The sequence below is a fragment of the Gossypium hirsutum genome, chromosome D05 (genome assembly GCF_007990345.1).
Source record: "Gossypium hirsutum isolate 1008001.06 chromosome D05, Gossypium_hirsutum_v2.1, whole genome shotgun sequence".
Classification (NCBI taxonomy): domain Eukaryota; kingdom Viridiplantae; phylum Streptophyta; class Magnoliopsida; order Malvales; family Malvaceae; genus Gossypium; species Gossypium hirsutum.
In genome coordinates, this window is record NC_053441.1 from 4,553,029 (window position 1) to 4,572,056 (window position 19,028).

The following is a 19,028-nucleotide window of genomic DNA, read 5'->3' on the forward strand; positions in this document are numbered from 1 at the left end:
GCGCATTTATGAGAATAATAAATAATTGGTAAAAACCCTCACTGGTCCCTCTTAATTTCGATATTGGTCAAATTGACCCCTCTAAAAAAGTAATTCAGTCCCTATCCATTTTGAAAGTGAACAATTAAGGACAATTAAAAAGGTTTACTTTTTTATTTATTTATCCTACTTTTTAATTGGTATAATAATAATTTTAACCTTCAACACTTTCAAATTTTATCATTTTGGTATTGATTCTAAAAATTCAACAAATTTAGAATCAGAATTAAATTGACAGAATATGTAAATAGTAAAGGCTAAACTTGTTAATTTTTTTTTAGAATTAAGATAAAATTGATAGAATGTATAATTATTAAAGGCTATTATACCAACCAAAAGTATGATAACTCGATAAAGTAGTGAACACCATGATTAATTATTCTTGATTGCTCACTCTCGAATTTAAAAGGGACTAAATTACTTTATTTTTTTAAATGAATCAATTTATTAAATATAAAAATTAAAAAAACATCATATAAATTACCTAAATAACTCTTAATATCTATCAGATTTATCCAGAGAAGCAAATTTGTTTAGACCTCTAAAACGTGTATGATTGATTCTGATACATTTTCCCTTTTAATATTATAATAATTGACATAAACTAATAAATTATAAATTACGTTTTCACATTTTTCCCTATCAAATAATAAGATCAAAATTAATTTATTACGATTTCATTAATTATTTATTTATGTGTTTAATATAAAGAAAAAAAGGGTATTTAAGTTATAAGCTCATTAAACCCAAAGAATAGACATGAAAGGACTGGATCTGTCCATGCACATTATGATCAAAACCCAAACGCAATAACTTCTAAAATTGTTATTAGAAAAAAAAAAGGTTCATTTAAATATATGAGATTTGGTGTTTATATTGTTGGTGAGTGATCAATCTCTAGATTAGGTGTGATGATCCCACTACGCTTAACTTAAGATGTTGGATCTAACTGGTAGTTTAAATAACAACTATCATCACAAAAAGTAAGAACACTTTTTTTCAAAGGCAAAATCTCCCTTTCTTAACATCAAATCTTGTCTTATTATCCCTAAAGTTTGCTGATTTATTATAAGCGTTTTATAAATCAATTACATAGCTATTTTTTCTATAAGCATATACTGTAGCATAGCTTGAATGATGATAATTAGCCTCATATCTCCCACCACACCTTGTTCTCTGCACATATGTAATTGAAACAGGCGAACAGGAAAGAGCTCAGCCACTATGATGAAGAAGATTTAAGTGCAGATACTCGATTGTGGTAAACTAACACAGAAAAGAAGATGAGCTATTCAATGCCAGGCTACCTGTTGGTGTGCCCGAAATTGGGAAGGTTTAGGAGAAAAAAAGCTTTGATAATATCTCCAGGTCTCACGTGTCATGTTTTCGCAAGATGCAACATAAAAGATCCAGTGCGGAAATTGGAAAAGAAAATGAAAATGAAAGAACAAATAAAAACATAATAAAGAAAAGCTGCTCCTGGGGGTTTGATTTGCCCGAGGACTTTTGCTGTACCAAGAAGTGCCGCAGAACCTCCCGTGTCAGTTTTCATGGTCTCAGTCGAGCAACCAAGTCCGGTCTTGATATTTTGGCCACCACTAACAACATTTAGGACAAGCAATATAAACTTGAAAAGAAAAAAGGCAGGCATCTAATCTCTATCCTTGTTTTGTTTCCTAAAGTAACTGAATTATACATGTATCTTCTTGTTAGAATATATTTATGTAAGTATATGTGAAATTACCTGTCAAGAGTTGATCCTTTTCCAACTAGTGCTAACTTAGCTTTAATAGGTCCACTTGGGGGTTTGTAGCACAAATGGATGAGATAAGGGGAATCTACAGATGTTGCAGCAACACCCATACATACTAAAATTAATCAAAATTAATCAATGGAAAAAGCGAATCCAAGGATCTAACTAGGGTCATCTTATAACATACATACTAAAAGCTAACCAACGTAGTTAGCTAATTCTTGCTCCTTTTATTTCAGAATTGCGCCTACACTCGTCAACCAATGGCATGCACATAAAACTTTTAGAAGCCCTTTAAAGAATCAATCCACAGTCAAAGGTCAATGGTTTTTAAGAACAGAACTTGTATCTCCAAACAATCAAAGTTGACAGCTTTCTAAGAAAGATAAATACCCCTTCTAAGATTTCAGCAACCAAAATTTATAGTGTTAGGACTTTTTAACTTTTATGAAGTATTTATATCCAACACTTGTATTCCACACACGGATATAGAGATATGACTTTGAAGATTTTCCAAATACATGAATTAACTTAGAAAAATTAATCATATTGTGTCAAATACATACTCATATTCAACACTCACACTCGAATTCGTGTAACATAAATTAAAACAGAATTTTTTATATATTAGAAGGTTGAGTATGACCAAGAGTGACGCCAGCGAGAGTGTGTGCCACGAACTTGGCTCTTGGAGAACACAAAGAAACAAGTAGTAAATAAAATCTAAGCGTAGATAAACAATGTTACTTAGTGAATAACAAAGACGTTAAAAGGAAAAGAATGAGAAGCTGATTGAGATAGCTGCAGAGACACAAATAGATTGTATCGAAGAAACAGTTCCTTGTGGTTAAATCCTTAGCAAGCACAAACCATGTTTCGACATGAATTGAGATTTGGTAATGAATCATCAGCTCGTGCAGATGACGGATGGCATTGACAATTGACATCATTTTAAAGGGCATCTCATGTCTGATTCGGCTTATTGCATTGCCACCGGACATTGGGAAAAAAAATCCTAAGCCCAATCAATTTAATCTCAGCCCAAATTGCCTATATCACGTGCCTTCGCCTTGCAAGTCCTCACGATATATACAGTGGTTTTTTTCCCAGAAAATGAAAACCCCATAAACTCTATTTTATTTTCCGCCAAGTTAGTTCTAAAACCTTACAGAACTACGCTTAAGAATGGTAGGGGCAAATCTGAAATCGGAGACGATGAAGCTGATGGACAAGAGAAGTGCAATGGAGGCTGAGATGAACGCCATAATTGAACAGCTTTGTCAACCTGGGGGTCCTGGTCTCTCTGGCAACCTCGTCGATTCCGAAGTATTTTCCTTTTCTCTTTATTTGGATATCCATATTTTTTTATTTACTTCAATTTCATTTTTAGGATTGAAAGTTCCAATCTTTTCTATTTCTTGAAATTAGGGTTTCTGTATTTTCAGGGTTTTCCTCGTGCTGATATTGACATCCCAGTTGTTCGAGCACAACGGCATCGTCTTGCTGGTAGGCTCCAGTTTATTATTTTCATATTTGTTAGGATGGTAGAGTTAGTGCATTTGAGGAAGGTTTGTGTTAAGTATATTATTATTAACAAAGTTCGCAACTTTTTTTTCATTTAATTTGAGCAGAACTGAAAAATGATCACCAGGAAATTACAGAAAAAATTAATGTTAATATTCAAGTTTTGCATTCAGCAAAACTCACTTCAACTCCTAAAGATTCAGGTTAGTAGCCCAATTTCTTGCACCATTTGTTTAGATAAATGATTTTCTGCTATGATCTTCCAATTACCTTATGTTTTCCAATGGAAGTTTAAAATTACCTATTTACGAATCCGATAGGTGTTGAAACGAATCAAAATGCATCAGTTGCCACTGCTGGTGCATCAGCGTCCTTGCAAAACCTTGTTTTGAGGGATTCTTCGAGTGCCAATGATGTGGATATGATTTCTAGTATGCCCTTTGCAATGGTTGATGAAATAGCTGATGCATCTCCAGCAGCTGAGGATGGTTTACAACTTGGAGACCAGATTGTGAAATTTGGTAATGTGAAAGCTGGAGATAGTTTGCTACAACGACTTGCTTCTGAAGCTCAGGCTAATCAGGGTCATCCCGTACCTGTCATAATCATGAGACAAGGAGCATTGCTTAATCTATCATTGACTCCTAGAACATGGCAAGGCAGGGGCTTGCTAGGGTATGTCATTTCTACTTAATCTGCTTATTGGTAATAGCCTTAAATTACAAATCATGTCATTACATCTATACCTTCAGTTTAGATTTTTAAAACAAATATTCAATTTCAAGAAAATAGTTGAGGCCAGATATAATGATTGGTCATGAATAGTAGTAATATATACTTATGCAATCAGTAGGAGAGCAAAGTAGGGCTTATAGATTATTGCTGTAGTGAATATTGTTGCTTAACATATGCATGAACTGCAAAAATAAATTGCTTAGCGTTGCCTACTTACACACTTTGGAATATTTACTAATTTGTGGATGATGTTGATCTATGCAGATGTCATTTTCGTATCATGTGATTTTGCTGCATCAATGGATCAGAATACAGCAATTTGGTTGCCTTTGTTTATCTGTTAGACAACACTCAGACAGGCACATTGACATGACTTTTTTTTTTCGTCTATATATACCTTGGATTCTTGAGGATATGCCAAATATTTTGTTTTTGAATGAATCCAATGTTTCTCTTGCACTGCTGAGATGGGGTTTTTTTAAGCTTTTAGATTGATCCTTCATTATTCTGTGTGCTGTGAGGTAAGGAAAGCTACTGCTGCTGTTATTCTGTCGCTTGTACAACTCAAATCTATGTCAAGATGAATGAAGTTAATTTCTAGTAGGTGTTTCAGAGTCGTAGGTTCAAGGAGAAATGACTGATTTTTCAGCTAAATGATTAATTGAGTTCTTGTTCTTAAGAAGCCATTCTTCTTGATAGGAACTAGGAAGCCCCTAATATTAGCTAGTGAGAGTTATCAGAAGGAACATGACAAACTAGCCCCTCACTAATAGTTTGTCAACTTGAAATTGAGATTTTTGAAGCATGGTTACATGGAGATCAGATTCAGATGCTTACATATGAGGTAGCCGGTGATATAGATTATATCTTAGGGAAGGGTTGTAGGGGCTTGAAAGTTTTATGTACACTGTTAATTTGTAGGCTTGGTTGGAGGGAGGTTGGGTTTGTTTGCAGTGTAAGTTTGGTTTAGCTTTCAATGAAAGCTGACGCAGAATGTAAAATTATGGGAGTGAGAAAAAGAATCCATAAACATTTGCACTATTTGAAGTGTTCAAACAAAGAAAGGTAGGGATTTGAGTCTTGAGAAACTTTGCCTTCTCCACCACCCCATCCCATGTCAAATAAGTCTCTTAAGATTTGATACATTGCCCTCTCTAGTATGAGTTGAGAGTCTTGAGACCAATGACTGAATTTATGATTTTCAAGTTTTAAGAATGAAATCTCCCTTTTTCACCTCCTCTACTTGATTGATAGCAAGAAAGGGATTTGTGTAGCATTTCCTTTGCTTTCGCTTTTGCTTTTCAAGTTTTATGTCTAAATCTTCCTTTCACCTCTTTAATTTTGATCCTAACTTTTCTTCTGTTGTACAATATTAAAAGTATATTTGTCAATAAAATATGACAAAAACATTCCCGTTCCTGCACTAGGTCAAATGCCTACAGCCTACCCCATGTAAATTATAGTTTACTCTATATCTATTTAAAAGTGTTGGGTAAGAAAACTTGATTCATTTCTTCCCCCTTGTTTCTCGGTTGATGATTCCCACTTTCATATCCACTACAGCTGAAATGCGGCATATATCCACTATCAGATAATAATCCATATATGCACTTTGATAAATTCAAGAGTAAGTGGATCAGTAAGTTAAACTTTTAGCATTAGAAGATTACTTGGTTTTAAATTCTATTTTTATTCTCGAACCCCACACCATAAAGATAATAAAATTTTGGACCCATCTTAAAGAAGTTTAACAGATTAAATAGGTTAGACAAGAGTAGATTACTCACCTAAATATTAGTTGCTTTTTCTTAGATGAAATATTGTCATTTGGGGAAATTGGACTGGTTAATACACATCTCCCTTCAAGCGCTAAAATTGGATTTAGGCAGAGGTTAATACTTTGTAAACATACCTATTGTGGAAATGGTGGTGCAAACACGATACCTGGTGACAGCAAGCTTTTCTTCTTTTCAACAGGCAACGTATTGAGCAAGTTCCTTAAATTGATCTTTGTGCTGAAAACCCTAAATGACGTTTCTGCGATTAATTGCTTAGTAGAGGCCAGAATGAAGCTGAAGCCATTCGCTTAATTTTAGCCTAGACTCATGAAAAACTCAATTAAGAGTTAGCTGCGTGGGCCACGCTTAGAATTAACAACCATTGAATTTCTTGGTAACCCAACTGGACCAGAAGAAAAAAAAACTGGGTTTCCATTGGTCGTTGTCATACGATGAAATCTCAACTTGGAATGTAAAAGTAAAAAGCCAGAACCAAAAAATATCAAATCAAACCAAAGTCAAATTCAATTACTGTTCACCTTACAATTCTTTATTCTTCCCTCTCGTGGTGCTGCTAAACTTGGAACAAATTCCATTACCACGGGCATACTACATATAATTATTGTCGTGGAGGATGGTCCCCTAAGTTGAGTTGTATAACTTAATATCGAGCAAGTTAATCATTTTTTGTTATTTTAAAGGCATTTTTTCTCATAAAATGAAATCCAGTTGCAGACATTAAAAAATAAGTTGATCCCCCTATTCTATGCTTATTTGGTACACCAAACCTTCATTAACCTATATATAGAACCGGTCACTCTCATATAAAATACAGCAAGCAAAAGGCCAATCTTCACTTTTCTTTATCTTCCATTCATTGGTTCGTTACTTCTTTGTCTACGCTATTCATATAGTAATTTTGAGACAGTAATCCAGTTCTCATAGATCGAACACTTTCTTTTTTTTTTGAAGTTTCCAATCAAATTTTCTCGGTCACTTTCCTGCATTTATTCGAGAAAAAGAAAGAAGAAAGTATGGAGATGCTTGCAAATGTGTTGGCTTTTTTTCTTCCTTGAGAGAGTGACTGGAAACGGCACAGTTTGAAAGCACTTTTCTTTTGGGGTAACAGAATAACTTTTTCTCTCGTTTCCACAGTGCAGAATAGAATCTCTATTTTCTTTTAAGCTAAATTCGAATGCTTTAAATGAATATACAACATGATCCCTTTTTTTTTTTCCTTTTTCTTTTCTAATTTTTTTAAGTTTAAAGTTTGAACCTTTAGCTTCTACTTCTTAAAAAAGTAATCTCATTTTTGTTTAACTTTGGTTTGGGTATTCATTCTTTTGTGTTTTCATGCTGATTTGAAGACCTTGTTTTTAACTTTGTAGGACATCTTGTGGGGTGAAAAGCTAAGATCAATGTGTGTACTGTAAGCTCAAAATATTATGCAATTGTTGGCGTTGAAGGGTTTGATGAAGTTGTTTAACCTTTTCCTTTATGAGGAATGTGATTGCTTTTTGGATTTTATTAGTGAGTTCTGATAATTTTGAGGTGGGATTGACAATGTTGAGGATTGGAATGAACTAAAGAGCTGATAAAGTGAGTGAACTTTGGACTGTTTTGAGGTTTTCAAAAGAAAAAACTGAGATCCCTTAATAATTAGTGTTGATTTGATAGATTTCTTAACCTATGTCTGGTGCTCCAAGATTGAGGTCGATGAATGTGACCGATTCTGAGGCAAGGCCTGTACTAGGACCTGCCGGAAACAAAGCTGGTTCGTTGAGTGCTAGAAAACCAGCTTCAAAGCCTTCGAAGAAGGTTGAAAAGTCTTCCGTTGAGGTGACTGTAGTAGAGGAGAAAAAAGCACTTCCATCATCAACTGTTAATTCTCTTTCTCCAATAACTCATTCTCTGAGTGTTCCTTCAGTGCTACGCCGCCATGAACGTCTATTACATTCTAGTTTATCGCTAAATGCCTCATGTTCATCGGATGCTTCCACAGATTCATTTCAAAGTCGAGCATCAACTGGTAGGTTAAGTCGTTGCGGTAGTTTAGGAAGTAGGAGGAAGCCATATGCATCAAAGCCGAAAAGTCTTGTTTCTGATGACAGTTTGGATTTGTCATCTAATAGTTCACATCATAAGAGGAGATGCACATGGGTGACACCAAATACAGGTGTGTTCCCATGTCCTCTAAGTTGTCAGTGTTATTCCATGATTGATTAGAAATTCTGTTAACATCTTCTTCCCAAGACTGCTTTGAATTGTAGTTATAGCTGCAGAAGCTCCTCTAAGTATCATGTTAGGCAAATTCCCCTGCATATACCTTCTTACTGTCATAAACAAAAGAATTATTTGGGATGGCCACGGCCATGGGCATACGGAATAGGATATAATTTATTTTGTTCTGCACCAAGAACAAAGCAATGCATTGTATAATTCACACTTTTCATGTTCTCAAATCCCAGCTGCAGTATTAGGTTATTCGAGTAGTATAGTTATAGTGCGCCAGGAGGGTTCAGAATTTATCCAAATGAACCATAGGTGGCATCTCAAGTTCTTGACCTATGCAAAAGTAAAACAGTGCCTTTGAACTATCCATTTACTTTACATTTTTCAGTTTTGTATGGTTATCACCAAATACATTATATGGCAGTAATAGGATAAATGTGAATTAGTTGCACTTTCAGAGGTTCAGGCATTACATTCTAAGTGAGAGACTGTCTAACAGACTATTGTTTTCAAGTCATCTCTAATCCATGGAGGGAGTTCTATTTCATTTAATGAAAGCTTTCCACTTTGGTTTCGTTGATCCTTTGATTCCTCTTATCGCATGTTTTCTGCGTACTTATTTGTGTTTTTTCGGTATCAGATCCAAGTTATGCTGCTTTCCATGATGAAGAGTGGGGAGTTCCTGTACATGATGACAAGTACGTGGTCTCATCCATCTGTTTGCTTATCAAAAGGGCTGTCTCTCTAACAATAAAATTTCGTTTGATATTGTTGTCCACATGCAGGAAACTGTTTGAGCTGCTTGTACTCTCGGGTTCATTATCTGAACTTACATGGTCTGCTATCCTAAGCAAAAGGCACATATTTAGGTATTGTTTCCTTGTAAGTTCAATTTACTCCATTGAATAAGCAGACTCATTGCTGAACTGTTATGTTTTATGCAGAGAAGTTTTTATGGATTTTGATCCTGTTGCTGTATCAAAATTGAATGAGAAGAAGTTAATAGCACATGGTAGCGTGGCAAGTTCTTTGTTATCAGAACTAATGCTGCGAGCTATTGTTGAGAATGCACGCCAAATATCTAAGGTAGATCATCTCATTCTTCTTTTAACCATTATTTTTTACCTCGGTTGGCATGAAAGGTAGCGCTCCGTGAATCACTTATAAGTAGAATAAATTAGTAATAGTCCTGCATACCAGATAGAATATGACAAAGAGTTGGTTAACAGTGGAAGATATAATTCAATGCTATCTTGAAAGATAAATCACACTTCTGGCCTTATGCTACACACATATTTCTTGATGCAAAATTCATTGAATTGACCGTTACACTCAATATTAGGACCGCTCACTTTGTTCTTTCTTGTTCTAGCAAGTAGTTAAACAAAAAATAAAAGGTGCTTAGTGATCACTTATTTTATTAGGTTAGATAAAAAGCAGCTAAATAGTGGTCCTAAACCCTCTCTGAATCATATGGAACAAAAATACCAAATGACTAAGATGTACAATTTGATGACATATTAATGTTATTTTAATGACAAGACTTAAAATTTCCCTTCCATTAGATGCCAGCTCGCATAGTTGGTAAGTCCCAAGTCATTCATATGGATTAATTACTTTCCATTGCCAACCTTTAGCTCTTGTCACTGAAGTAAGTACTTTCCATCATTGCAACTGACCTTTTGTAGGTTTTGGTGATGCCAGGTTATAGATGAGTTTCGGTCATTCGACCAGTATATTTGGAGTTTTGTGAACCACAAGCCTATAGTTAGCAGATTCAGATACCCTCGTCAGGTTCCAGTTAAGACCCCAAAAGCAGATGTCATAAGCAAAGATCTCGTAAGAAGAGGTTTCCGAAGCGTTGGGCCGACAGTCATCTACTCTTTCATGCAAGTGGCGGGAATAACAAACGACCATCTCACAAGTTGTTTCAGATTCCAGGAATGTATAACTGCAGCAGAAGCAAAAGAAGAAAATGTAACCAAAGATACGACTGAAAAGAAAGAAACTGTTAATGTGATCAACACAGAATTGTCCGTAGCTATCGATGAATTGAGTTTCTCCACCGAATGACGCTGGGTGGTGGTAGATGGCGTTCCAGGTTCGACCATCAGTTTACCACATTAATTGATTCAATACACTTACTCTTGGGTAATAACGTAAGTGTCTTTTGCATATAAAGGTTTGTTAAATACTTGCTCATAATGACTTTGCCAGATTAGAGATTTCTGGAAAGTAAATTAAAAGTTAACCGGTGAAATGTGCTGTTGATGGGGGCCTGCCTGTTTGTCATAAAAGTATTAAATTATGATTCACCATTTTCTTTTTCTCTTTTGTATAGTTGAAAAAGTTTAGTAAGTAAAGATCATCTTTTACATACCCGACACTGGCATCGGTTGCTGCTGCCTAGATTTGCCACTGGATCTGTGGCCATCAGTTTCTTTACCATCATATTATTATGTGGGACTGGCTGAAGGTGTGGACTCAAACCTTGTAAGTTGCTGGACAGCTAAAACTTACAGTTGACAAAAGTCGGTTTGCTTTAAATGGGCCGGGTAAAACATTTTTGTGTCTTGAAGGAGTCCCATCTTTACTACGCATGCTTGTTTGTTGTGTTGGACCCAATATTACAAATGCTGTAGGGTACCTCTGTTTCCTTTGCTTCTTGTTGAGATAATAATGGCTTGATGATGGATGCTTTTGTCTGAGAAAACACTAGAAAACTTCCAATGCTTTGTTGAGCTTTGCATTAGATCAGAAAAGTAAATAGTAGATGGTCGACCGTTCCAATATAAATGAACAATGGCCCAAGTCCTGGATTAAGAGGAATGCATTGTTGCAATGCAATAACATAGATTAACAGAAAAATGAACTTCATTAAGAAAAAAAAAAAACCATCTCAGAAGAGTTGCATGTATATCTTTGTAGCTTCAAAATGGAAGTAAGAGATCATGAAAGGATTAACTTTTCAAAACCTTTATTATAAAAATGATGAATATTTAATATAATTACTAGATGTGCTCAGCAACAGGTCTAGGTTTGATATCCACTTAAAACATCATCCATTTCTTCCACAGTAAGATAAATATAAAGTTTCAATAAATTTTCAAAATATAAATGAAGAAATGCCTTTTAATGTACAAAATAGCAAATAGAAATTACCCTTTTCCTGCAGGGAGGCCTTGGTGTTCTCGATACCAGCCTTAACAGATGCAGGCAGGTACATCATTCATTGACTGCAAATGAACTTGTACTCCTTTTTATCATTGAAATTCTTACAGGTTAGGATTCAGCCATATGAGAAACATGTAAAGGTGAGTTGGGCAGATGTCAAATTGAACTAATATCATCATTTTTCTAATTTTCTTTCTTTTAATTTTGGTAGACAATCCTACCATCGTTCTCAAAAAAATCAAAGTAATTTTGAGACAACTAAGAACTATTAGTAAATTTATATTTTGGTCACTCAACTTCAAAAAGTTACTAAATGGTCATTCAATTATTCAAAACTTTTCATACTGTTAAAATCGTTGTTGCATGGTCTTCTCTGTTCGCGCTAACTGTACCAATTGAAAGCTTTTCTTCCCCTTCTCTTCTATAGTTAAGTTTTTTTTTCCTCAAACAACTTTATACAGTAAGAATATGCGAAACAAAATTCAAACAGCTATCTTCTTCGATCTCCGACAGTGACCATTAGATCAACTTGGATCTAAGGTATGTTCTTCTACTCGTTGATGGGTACTGATCTACTGTACCGTTCATCTAATCGTCACTTGGAGCTCACTACTTGGACTTAAATAAAAATGTAACAGCCCAATTTTCAGTGGTGTCGGAAACAGTGGTTCGAGAACACTAAATCCGACTACTGAGCTCATAAATTTTATTATATAGTGTTTATGAGTCGATTGTGAATTTAGGAAGGCTTCTGAATTAGTGAACTATGCTTTAGAAATATTTGTTTGATTAATTGGTTTTGAAAACGAGGTATCGAAACCTTAATTTTATAAATCGAGCTGTAAATATTTTTATAAATATTTATGGAGTGTCATTAAGGTAGTATTAAAGTTTCGTTAGAAAATTTTAACGTTTTGATAGTTAATTAACTAAAAAGGACTAAATTGAAAAATGTACAAAACTTGCTAATTAAAGAAATAGTAATTAAATGACCTAATTAATGAATAAAGGAGAACTTAAGGAGAAATTATGCCTAAAATAAAGGCATGAGGCCGCATAAGCAGAAAAGAGAACAAAAATCATGTGATTAAAGGGTAAAATTGAAAATTTTGTGAAATTAACTTAAACAAATTGAATTCTATACTTTTCTAGGCTATTCTTTTTCTAATTTTTAGTCCAAAATTGCCATTTAAGGTCCTCTAAGCTCGTTTTTCATATTTTTGCATCATGTGAGTTCAATTTTTGCTCTTTTCTTGTAATTTTTGTGTTTTTGAGACTTTTACAATTAGGTCCAATTATCTAATTCATTAGTTTTTGATATTATGGGTAATTTTGAAAGTTACCATTGATGAGTTCTGGATTTTTATAATGAATTAACATGGATTTGAAGCTTTAATTTTGTTATATGATGATTTTATCAAGAAATTTCAATAGAAATTGATTTTAGGACCTAATTATGAAGAAGATTAAATCTTAGGGTTTGGCATTAAATTATGTTTATCAAATTCTGTGTAATAGCTTATAATATTTAGATGAAGTGTTAGTTGAGAAAAATTAGCTCATTTGATGAGTTAATTGGTAAGGGACTAAATTGAAAAAATTATAAAAGTTAGGGTAATTGTGTAATTTTGAAATTTGAAGGGTATAAATTGTGAAGTGGACTGAAATTGAAATATATGCTAATGAATGAAAAATTTTACATTCTAGATCAATAGCTCGTAAATCAACGAGAAAAAGGAAAATTAGCCGAGTAGTCTCTGAACTATTACCAATTTTACAATCCAACCCAGGTAAGTTCATATGGTTAAACTTTCTTGATTATTTGTTAACTTAGGAATGGTATAATATATTTATTCATATTTTGTTGTTGAGATTAAGATTATTGTAAAAGTATGAAAATTGAATTGAATTTTTAAAATGAGTAGAACACAGGATTGAGTACGATCGTTCCGTGGCAAAGTATGAATTGACGGATAAGACCATGGTTGGACCATGGCAATGTTTAAACGTAAGACCATAGTTGGGCTATGACATTTTAATGAAAAGACCATAACTAGGTTATGGCACCTTGAACATAAGACCATGATTGGACCATGGTAGTATAGATACATGTGTAAGACCATACCTGGGCTATGGCATTCTGATGATAAGACCATAACTGGGTTATGGCACTACAAATGTAAGACCACGGCAGGGTCATAGCAATGCATGTATAAGACCATAGTTGGACTATGGCACAAAAAGAACGATGTACTCATATTCGTAAGCCGTTCTTCGATTCAGTAAGAAATGGTAAGAGACTTATGTGATTGAATTGAAAGATTTATAGATTATTATTAATGATATTGATCTGAAAGAAATGTGTCTATTGATTATATTGTATTTGACAGGGAAAAATGTATGATTTATTTACAATTTAATTTATTATATTATATTATATTCGGTAAGATCAATGTTTAACATATTTAACTTACTAAGTTTTAATAAGCTTACTCGTGTTGTTTAGTGTTCTTGTATATTAACGTGTAGTTTGAAGATTGAATCAACACATCAAGCTACACAATCTAGTTTAATCCGGTAGTTTTTGCAATATAAATTTTGGTCTATATGGCATGTATAGGGTAGAATTAGCAATGATATAATTTGAAATGCGGTTGTGAATGATATATATATTGTATGTATGTTTATGTAATTAGTAGTAGAATTTGATAAATCAATGAAATGAGTTAAATAGGTAGGTATAAGTAAATGAAATAATTTTGATGTTATATCATGTTGAGAACATGTTTTAGTTAGTATGTGTAACAAAGGTTGGGAAATGTCCGTATTTAATTCGTAAAGTTTGGTAATGCTCCGTAACCTTGTTCCGATAACGGATAAGGGTTAGGGGTGTTACAAAAAAACTTGCTAATATCTTAGTGGTTTGAATGAAAAATTTTAAATAATTCAGTGACTATTTTGTAATGTTTTGAAGTTGAAAGATCAAAATATAAACTTACTAATAGTTTAGGGACATTGGGTGTAGTTTGCTCTACTTTTTACTAGTATAACAAGTTCAACCCTTAAAGTTTACACATTTTGCCAACTTGATCTTAATTTGACAAATTTAGCGAGTAAGACTTCTTGATTCCGTCAACATTTACACAATATATAAACATTATAGGCTAGATTTATTATTTAGTAATCAAAATTATGTATAATTGACATAAAATATTAATGTCATAATTAATTGTTTATAGTTACTCACTTCCAAAATTGATAGGATTAACTGCTCCTATTTTTTTTTGCTCAATTATCAAAATTGAGAGAGACTAGAGAGTTTATACATAATATAAAATAAAAAGATACTACGTGTCAGAATTTTAACAGTATTAGCCAGTTAAGTAACTTTATGAGTTGTGCAGGACTGACTCAATGTGAGGGTAGAAAAACAAAATTAAAATCCAAAGCTCTGACTCAATATGCCAAATCTATTACAATTAGACAGCTTTAAGAACAGTAGTACAAGTACTTATTAGATATATATGAATGTGATACAATGTACGAATGCCGTAAACGTAAATTTGAACAGCATTTTCGTTTGCATAAACTTGAAATACATGGGAAATAGGAACACACTCACTGGACGATTGGAATTTCCTCTTTGATACCGTCTTGTCTTTCCTCTTATTTTCGGTCCCACTACTAAACAAGAGACGATGCTCAAATAAAAATGCACACAACTGCAAAACAATCGAAATCGATTGCCCTCTATAACTCGTAAAAAAGCTGCCCAAAAATTTTCATATGAGAAGTATCCAAGCATGACATAACAGACAAGCTCCCATCGTTAGCCGGACTTGGTAGTATATATGTCTTCCCATCTTGGGACACTTTGGCTGGTCCTAACCATATGGGACGACCCCATCCGAAATCTGCATCATAGAGAGGCAACCACATCCAACTGTTGATACTCAGATTGGGGCACTGAAACCCCCTTGCTCCTCGGACTGGAGCCTTTATATTAGGTTCTTTTTCCATGTAATCAATAGCTGACTTTAAATATTCATCGTCTGTTCGACTCAATATGTTCTGGATTCTCTTTGCTGTATCCGAAAACGACTCAGATTGTATATCACCATGTGAAGCTATCGTGGCAGACATAAAAATTACATTGCCAAGATAACCAGGTGGGAGAGAAGGTCGCAATCGAGATCGTCCATCAATCGGAATGTACAACTTAGTTGCTTGATCATCAAGGAGGCATCGGGCCTTATTCACACAACGCCATATGTGTGCTGCGAGGCTGTTGTAGGTACTGTAAACACCACCATCGCTGTTTTTGTTTGCCTTGGCTTTCAAAGTGTTGAGTTGATCACGAGTGAGTTTGAAAACGGAGACAGTAGTTTCAGGATCCGATCGGGGTCCTTTAGTAGCGGCCATGGAAAGAGGTGGGTCATACTCAACATGGTGAAAAGTTGGAGTTGGTGGAACTCGAGCTCGAAGCAGTGACCTATCTATGCAAGGCCGAGTGCTAAGTGGCAGCCCTCGAGCCATTTCAGCCAAACTGTTGATGAAATGAACCGAAGTTGGACCATCTGCTAAAGTATGTTGTATTCCAATCCCAAAGCCAACTCCTCCACACTTGAACCTTGTCACCTAACAACATTAATATATGACGTTAAAACTATTCAAAAATCAATTAATATCTAATGTATATATACATTAATACCTGTACTAGAATGAGAGGATATGACGAAATTTCAGCAAAATAATCAACTTTTGGAACTAATCGCCAAAGCTCTGAGCTATTTATCATGGTATTGCCAATCAAGTCATCGATTACATAATCAGTTTCAGCTTCTAAGAATAAAGCTCCTTTTCCATTGCAGACTATCTCGATCCTTCCATTTTCGTCCCTTCCCAATCTCCCAGCCATGGGGTAGAATGGAACAAGAACCTTGCTCAAAGCTTCCTTAAGCACACGAGTGTCGAAGAAATTGGAAGAACCGTTTGGTCTGAAGAAGTAAACAGTAGGGACATGATGCAGTGTCATCAATAGTTCTAAGTTTGAGCTCCATAGCCGATGCTTTGGTGTCTCCTCAGCTGGATACACCATGCTCGACTCTTTTATAGTAATCTCCATATCTCGTATCTCTCGCCCCTACACAAAATATATCCAACATAATATCAGCTTTTATAATTGGATCAAACCCTAAAGTATTATATCATTCATATACCTCCACATAAAATCAGTGAAACAGATTAACATTAATATTTGAACTATGAACTTACAAAGAATATACGTTGTAAATTTTTATAGGCTGAGCATTCAATTGAGGATTTTTCAACTACCACAATTTGTCTACATTTAAACATTGATGTTTAAGATATTTTCTTCAAATTTATTTTAGGTTTGAATTCTTTATAGATTTTTAATATAATAATATAATATTATTTATTTTTTTATAAAAATAAAACTAATCATATTCAAATTACTTGTGACATATTTTTAAATATAATGTTAATAAATTATATAAGAGTATCCGTTAGGTTCTAGAAATGATATTTTTTTTTGGGTAACACATTGATTTTCTCAAAGACACTTGGATTTAGCTAAAATTTCCCTTAATCGTTACAGTAATAAAATATTAAAAAAATAAAAAGAGACATATGGTTGTAAAAGTAGTGTTGAGAAACTTAACACGAGGTCCATTAGAAGAAAACAATGACTAGAATTTAAGATTTTATATTAAAAATTTTGAGTTTTCAAATTTATATGATAGCTATTGTCCGCACCCTCCTAGATAGAATTTAGATGATGAGAGTCAAACGCATAAAAGCTAACATAGTTTACTTGTCTCACTCTTCCATAGATTACTTGTCTCATAGATTACTTGTCTCACTCTTCCATCTTTCTTCCTTTTAATAAGGTTTCAAACACATTCACTGAAACCCTTAAGAAAACCAAAAACAATCTACTACCAACCAACACGAGCCCAGTCCCACAACAACACCATTTCGCACATACCATAATTCAAACCAGAACATTTTACAGGTGTTAGTGTCTCAGACATTCAGAGCATTATGTCTATGGCGTCACGATATCACGAGAGAAGAAAAATAATCAAATCCATCAAGAAATGAAAGGCTGATTCATTTGATGATGATAAGTAGCTGTGGAAATTAATTATAAATATTTTATTGATAGAAAAATAATTATTTTTTTCACAAGTTAGATCGAGTAAAATTGTAAATAATAAATTGATTTTTAGATAATATTTGAAAAGATACCCAATAATTAGATTTAAATGTAATTATTTATACAATAACATGCTTAAATAATAATTACAATTGGTGGATCCCATAGAATTGAGTATAATGTCGATAAATTATATAAGAGTATCCGTTAGGTTCTAGAAATGATGTTTTTTCTTGGGTAACACGTTGACTTTCTCAAAGACACTTGAATTTGGCTAAAACTTTCATTAACCGTTATAGTAATAAAATATTAAAAAAATAAAAAGAGACGTATGGTTGTAAAAGTAGTGTTGAGAAACTTAACACAAGGTCCAATAGAAGAAAACAATGACTAGAATTTAATATTTTATATTAAAAATTTTGAGTTTTCAAATTTATATGATAGCTATTATCCGTACCCTCCTAGGTAAAATTTAGATGATGAGAGTCAAATGCATAAAAGCTAACATAGTTTACTTGTCTCACTCTTCCATAGTTTACTTGTCTCATAGTTTACTTATCTCACTCTTTCATCTTTCTTCCTTTTATTAATAAGTTTTCAAACACATTTACTGAAACCCTTAAGAAAACCAAAAACAATCTACTACCAACCAACACGATCCCAGTCCCACAACAACACCATTTCGCACATACCATAATTCAAACCAAAAAATTTTACAGGTGTTAATTTCTCAGACATTCAGAGCATTATGTCTATGGCGTCACGATATCACGAGAGAAGAAAAATAGTCAAATCCATCCAGAAATGAAAGGCTGATTCATTTGATGACGATAAGTAGTTGTGGAAATTAATTATAAATATTTTATTGATAGAAAAATAATTATTTTTTTCACAAGTTAGATCGAATAAAATTGTAAATAATAAATTGATTTTTAGATAATATTTGAAAAGTTTCCCAATAATTAGATTTAAATGTAATTATTTATACAATAACATGTTAAATAATAATTACAATTAGTGAATCCCATAGAATTGAGTATAATTAAAACATTCAAATTACACTTTCCATTTTTTCGGGGTGAGAATTGGACCCAAATTCAATATTAAAAAATTATTTTATAAGTATGACATGTATGACCATTTGAGATGGTTATGGCAAAAAATATATATATTATAAATTGTAAAAAATCATATTATAAAAATAATTTGTATATTTTTATAAAGTTATAATAAGAAATATTATTTAAATCCTAAAAATATTCTAAAGTTATAATAAAAAATTTTAATATTTTAAAAGTTTTATAATATATTTATTTATAAAAAATTATGTTGAATGACATAATTTATTTATGCCTCAATGTTGTTTATTATAAAAATAATATATTTATTTATAAAAAAATTTAAAATTTATTTTCTTTATAAGAATTTTTTTATAAAAGGTTGAATATTATAAAATTTATATTATCTTAACTTAATTTATGTATTATAAAAAGGGATATAACCTGATATAAATCTTTCTTCAAATTATTTTGACTTAATTTACTTATTATAAAAATGTTTCAACATGTGGTTGAGAAGACATTTGTTGTTATAATAAAACATTTCTCATATT

General features: G+C 33.1%; 3 protein-coding genes across 4 annotated transcripts; 2 read left to right on the plus strand and 1 right to left on the minus strand.

Annotated features, from left to right (window-relative positions):
- The first annotated feature begins 2,783 nt into the window (after positions 1-2,783).
- LOC121217576 (26S proteasome non-ATPase regulatory subunit 9) lies at positions 2,784-4,514 on the plus strand. The gene is made up of 5 exons (XM_041093218.1): positions 2,784-3,118; positions 3,238-3,298; positions 3,424-3,519; positions 3,637-3,991; positions 4,316-4,514. The coding sequence occupies exons 1-5, from the start codon at positions 2,978-2,980 to the stop codon at positions 4,335-4,337; spliced, it is 675 nt and encodes a 224-aa protein (XP_040949152.1). The 5' UTR covers positions 2,784-2,977; the 3' UTR covers positions 4,338-4,514.
- A 2,041-nt stretch (positions 4,515-6,555) lies between these two features.
- LOC107906887 (DNA-3-methyladenine glycosylase 1) lies at positions 6,556-10,659 on the plus strand. Of its 2 annotated transcripts, XM_016834029.2 has the most exons (7): positions 6,561-6,709; positions 6,802-6,951; positions 7,218-8,005; positions 8,702-8,759; positions 8,847-8,930; positions 9,006-9,147; positions 9,766-10,659. In XM_016834029.2, the coding sequence occupies exons 3-7, from the start codon at positions 7,519-7,521 to the stop codon at positions 10,132-10,134; spliced, it is 1,140 nt and encodes a 379-aa protein (XP_016689518.1). In that variant the 5' UTR covers positions 6,561-6,709; positions 6,802-6,951; positions 7,218-7,518; the 3' UTR covers positions 10,135-10,659. The 2 variants fall into 2 exon arrangements, with proteins under 2 accessions (XP_016689519.1, XP_016689518.1); XM_016834030.2 differs by having other exon boundaries at positions 6,556-6,951; positions 7,218-7,858.
- Positions 10,660-14,698: 4,039 nt separating this feature from the next.
- On the minus strand, positions 14,699-16,469 carry LOC121217577 (shikimate O-hydroxycinnamoyltransferase). Its single transcript, XM_041093219.1, has 2 exons — positions 15,947-16,469; positions 14,699-15,873 (listed from the first exon to the last, which is right to left on the minus strand). The coding sequence occupies exons 1-2, from the start codon at positions 16,358-16,360 to the stop codon at positions 14,986-14,988; spliced, it is 1,302 nt and encodes a 433-aa protein (XP_040949153.1). The 5' UTR covers positions 16,361-16,469; the 3' UTR covers positions 14,699-14,985.
- Positions 16,470-19,028: the final 2,559 nt, after the last annotated feature.

Bases quoted from the DNA above. Each gene is read 5' to 3' on its own strand.
- LOC121217576 (XM_041093218.1), top strand. From the start codon at position 2,978: ATGGTAGGGGCAAATCTGAAATCGGAGACGATGAAGCTGATGGACAAG. The intron at 3,520-3,636 runs GTTAGTAGCCCA...CGAATCCGATAG, and splicing joins TTCAACTCCTAAAGATTCAG to GTGTTGAAACGAATCAAAAT. The intron at 3,992-4,315 runs GTATGTCATTTC...TGATCTATGCAG, and splicing joins CAAGGCAGGGGCTTGCTAGG to ATGTCATTTTCGTATCATGT.
- LOC107906887 (XM_016834029.2), top strand. From the start codon at position 7,519: ATGTCTGGTGCTCCAAGATTGAGGTCGATGAATGTGACCGATTCTGAG. The intron at 8,006-8,701 runs GTGTGTTCCCAT...TTTCGGTATCAG, and splicing joins ATGGGTGACACCAAATACAG to ATCCAAGTTATGCTGCTTTC. The intron at 8,760-8,846 runs GTACGTGGTCTC...GTCCACATGCAG, and splicing joins GTTCCTGTACATGATGACAA to GAAACTGTTTGAGCTGCTTG.
- LOC121217577 (XM_041093219.1), bottom strand. From the start codon at position 16,360: ATGGAGATTACTATAAAAGAGTCGAGCATGGTGTATCCAGCTGAGGAG. The intron at 15,874-15,946 runs GTATTAATGTAT...TAATGTTGTTAG, and splicing joins ATCCTCTCATTCTAGTACAG to GTGACAAGGTTCAAGTGTGG.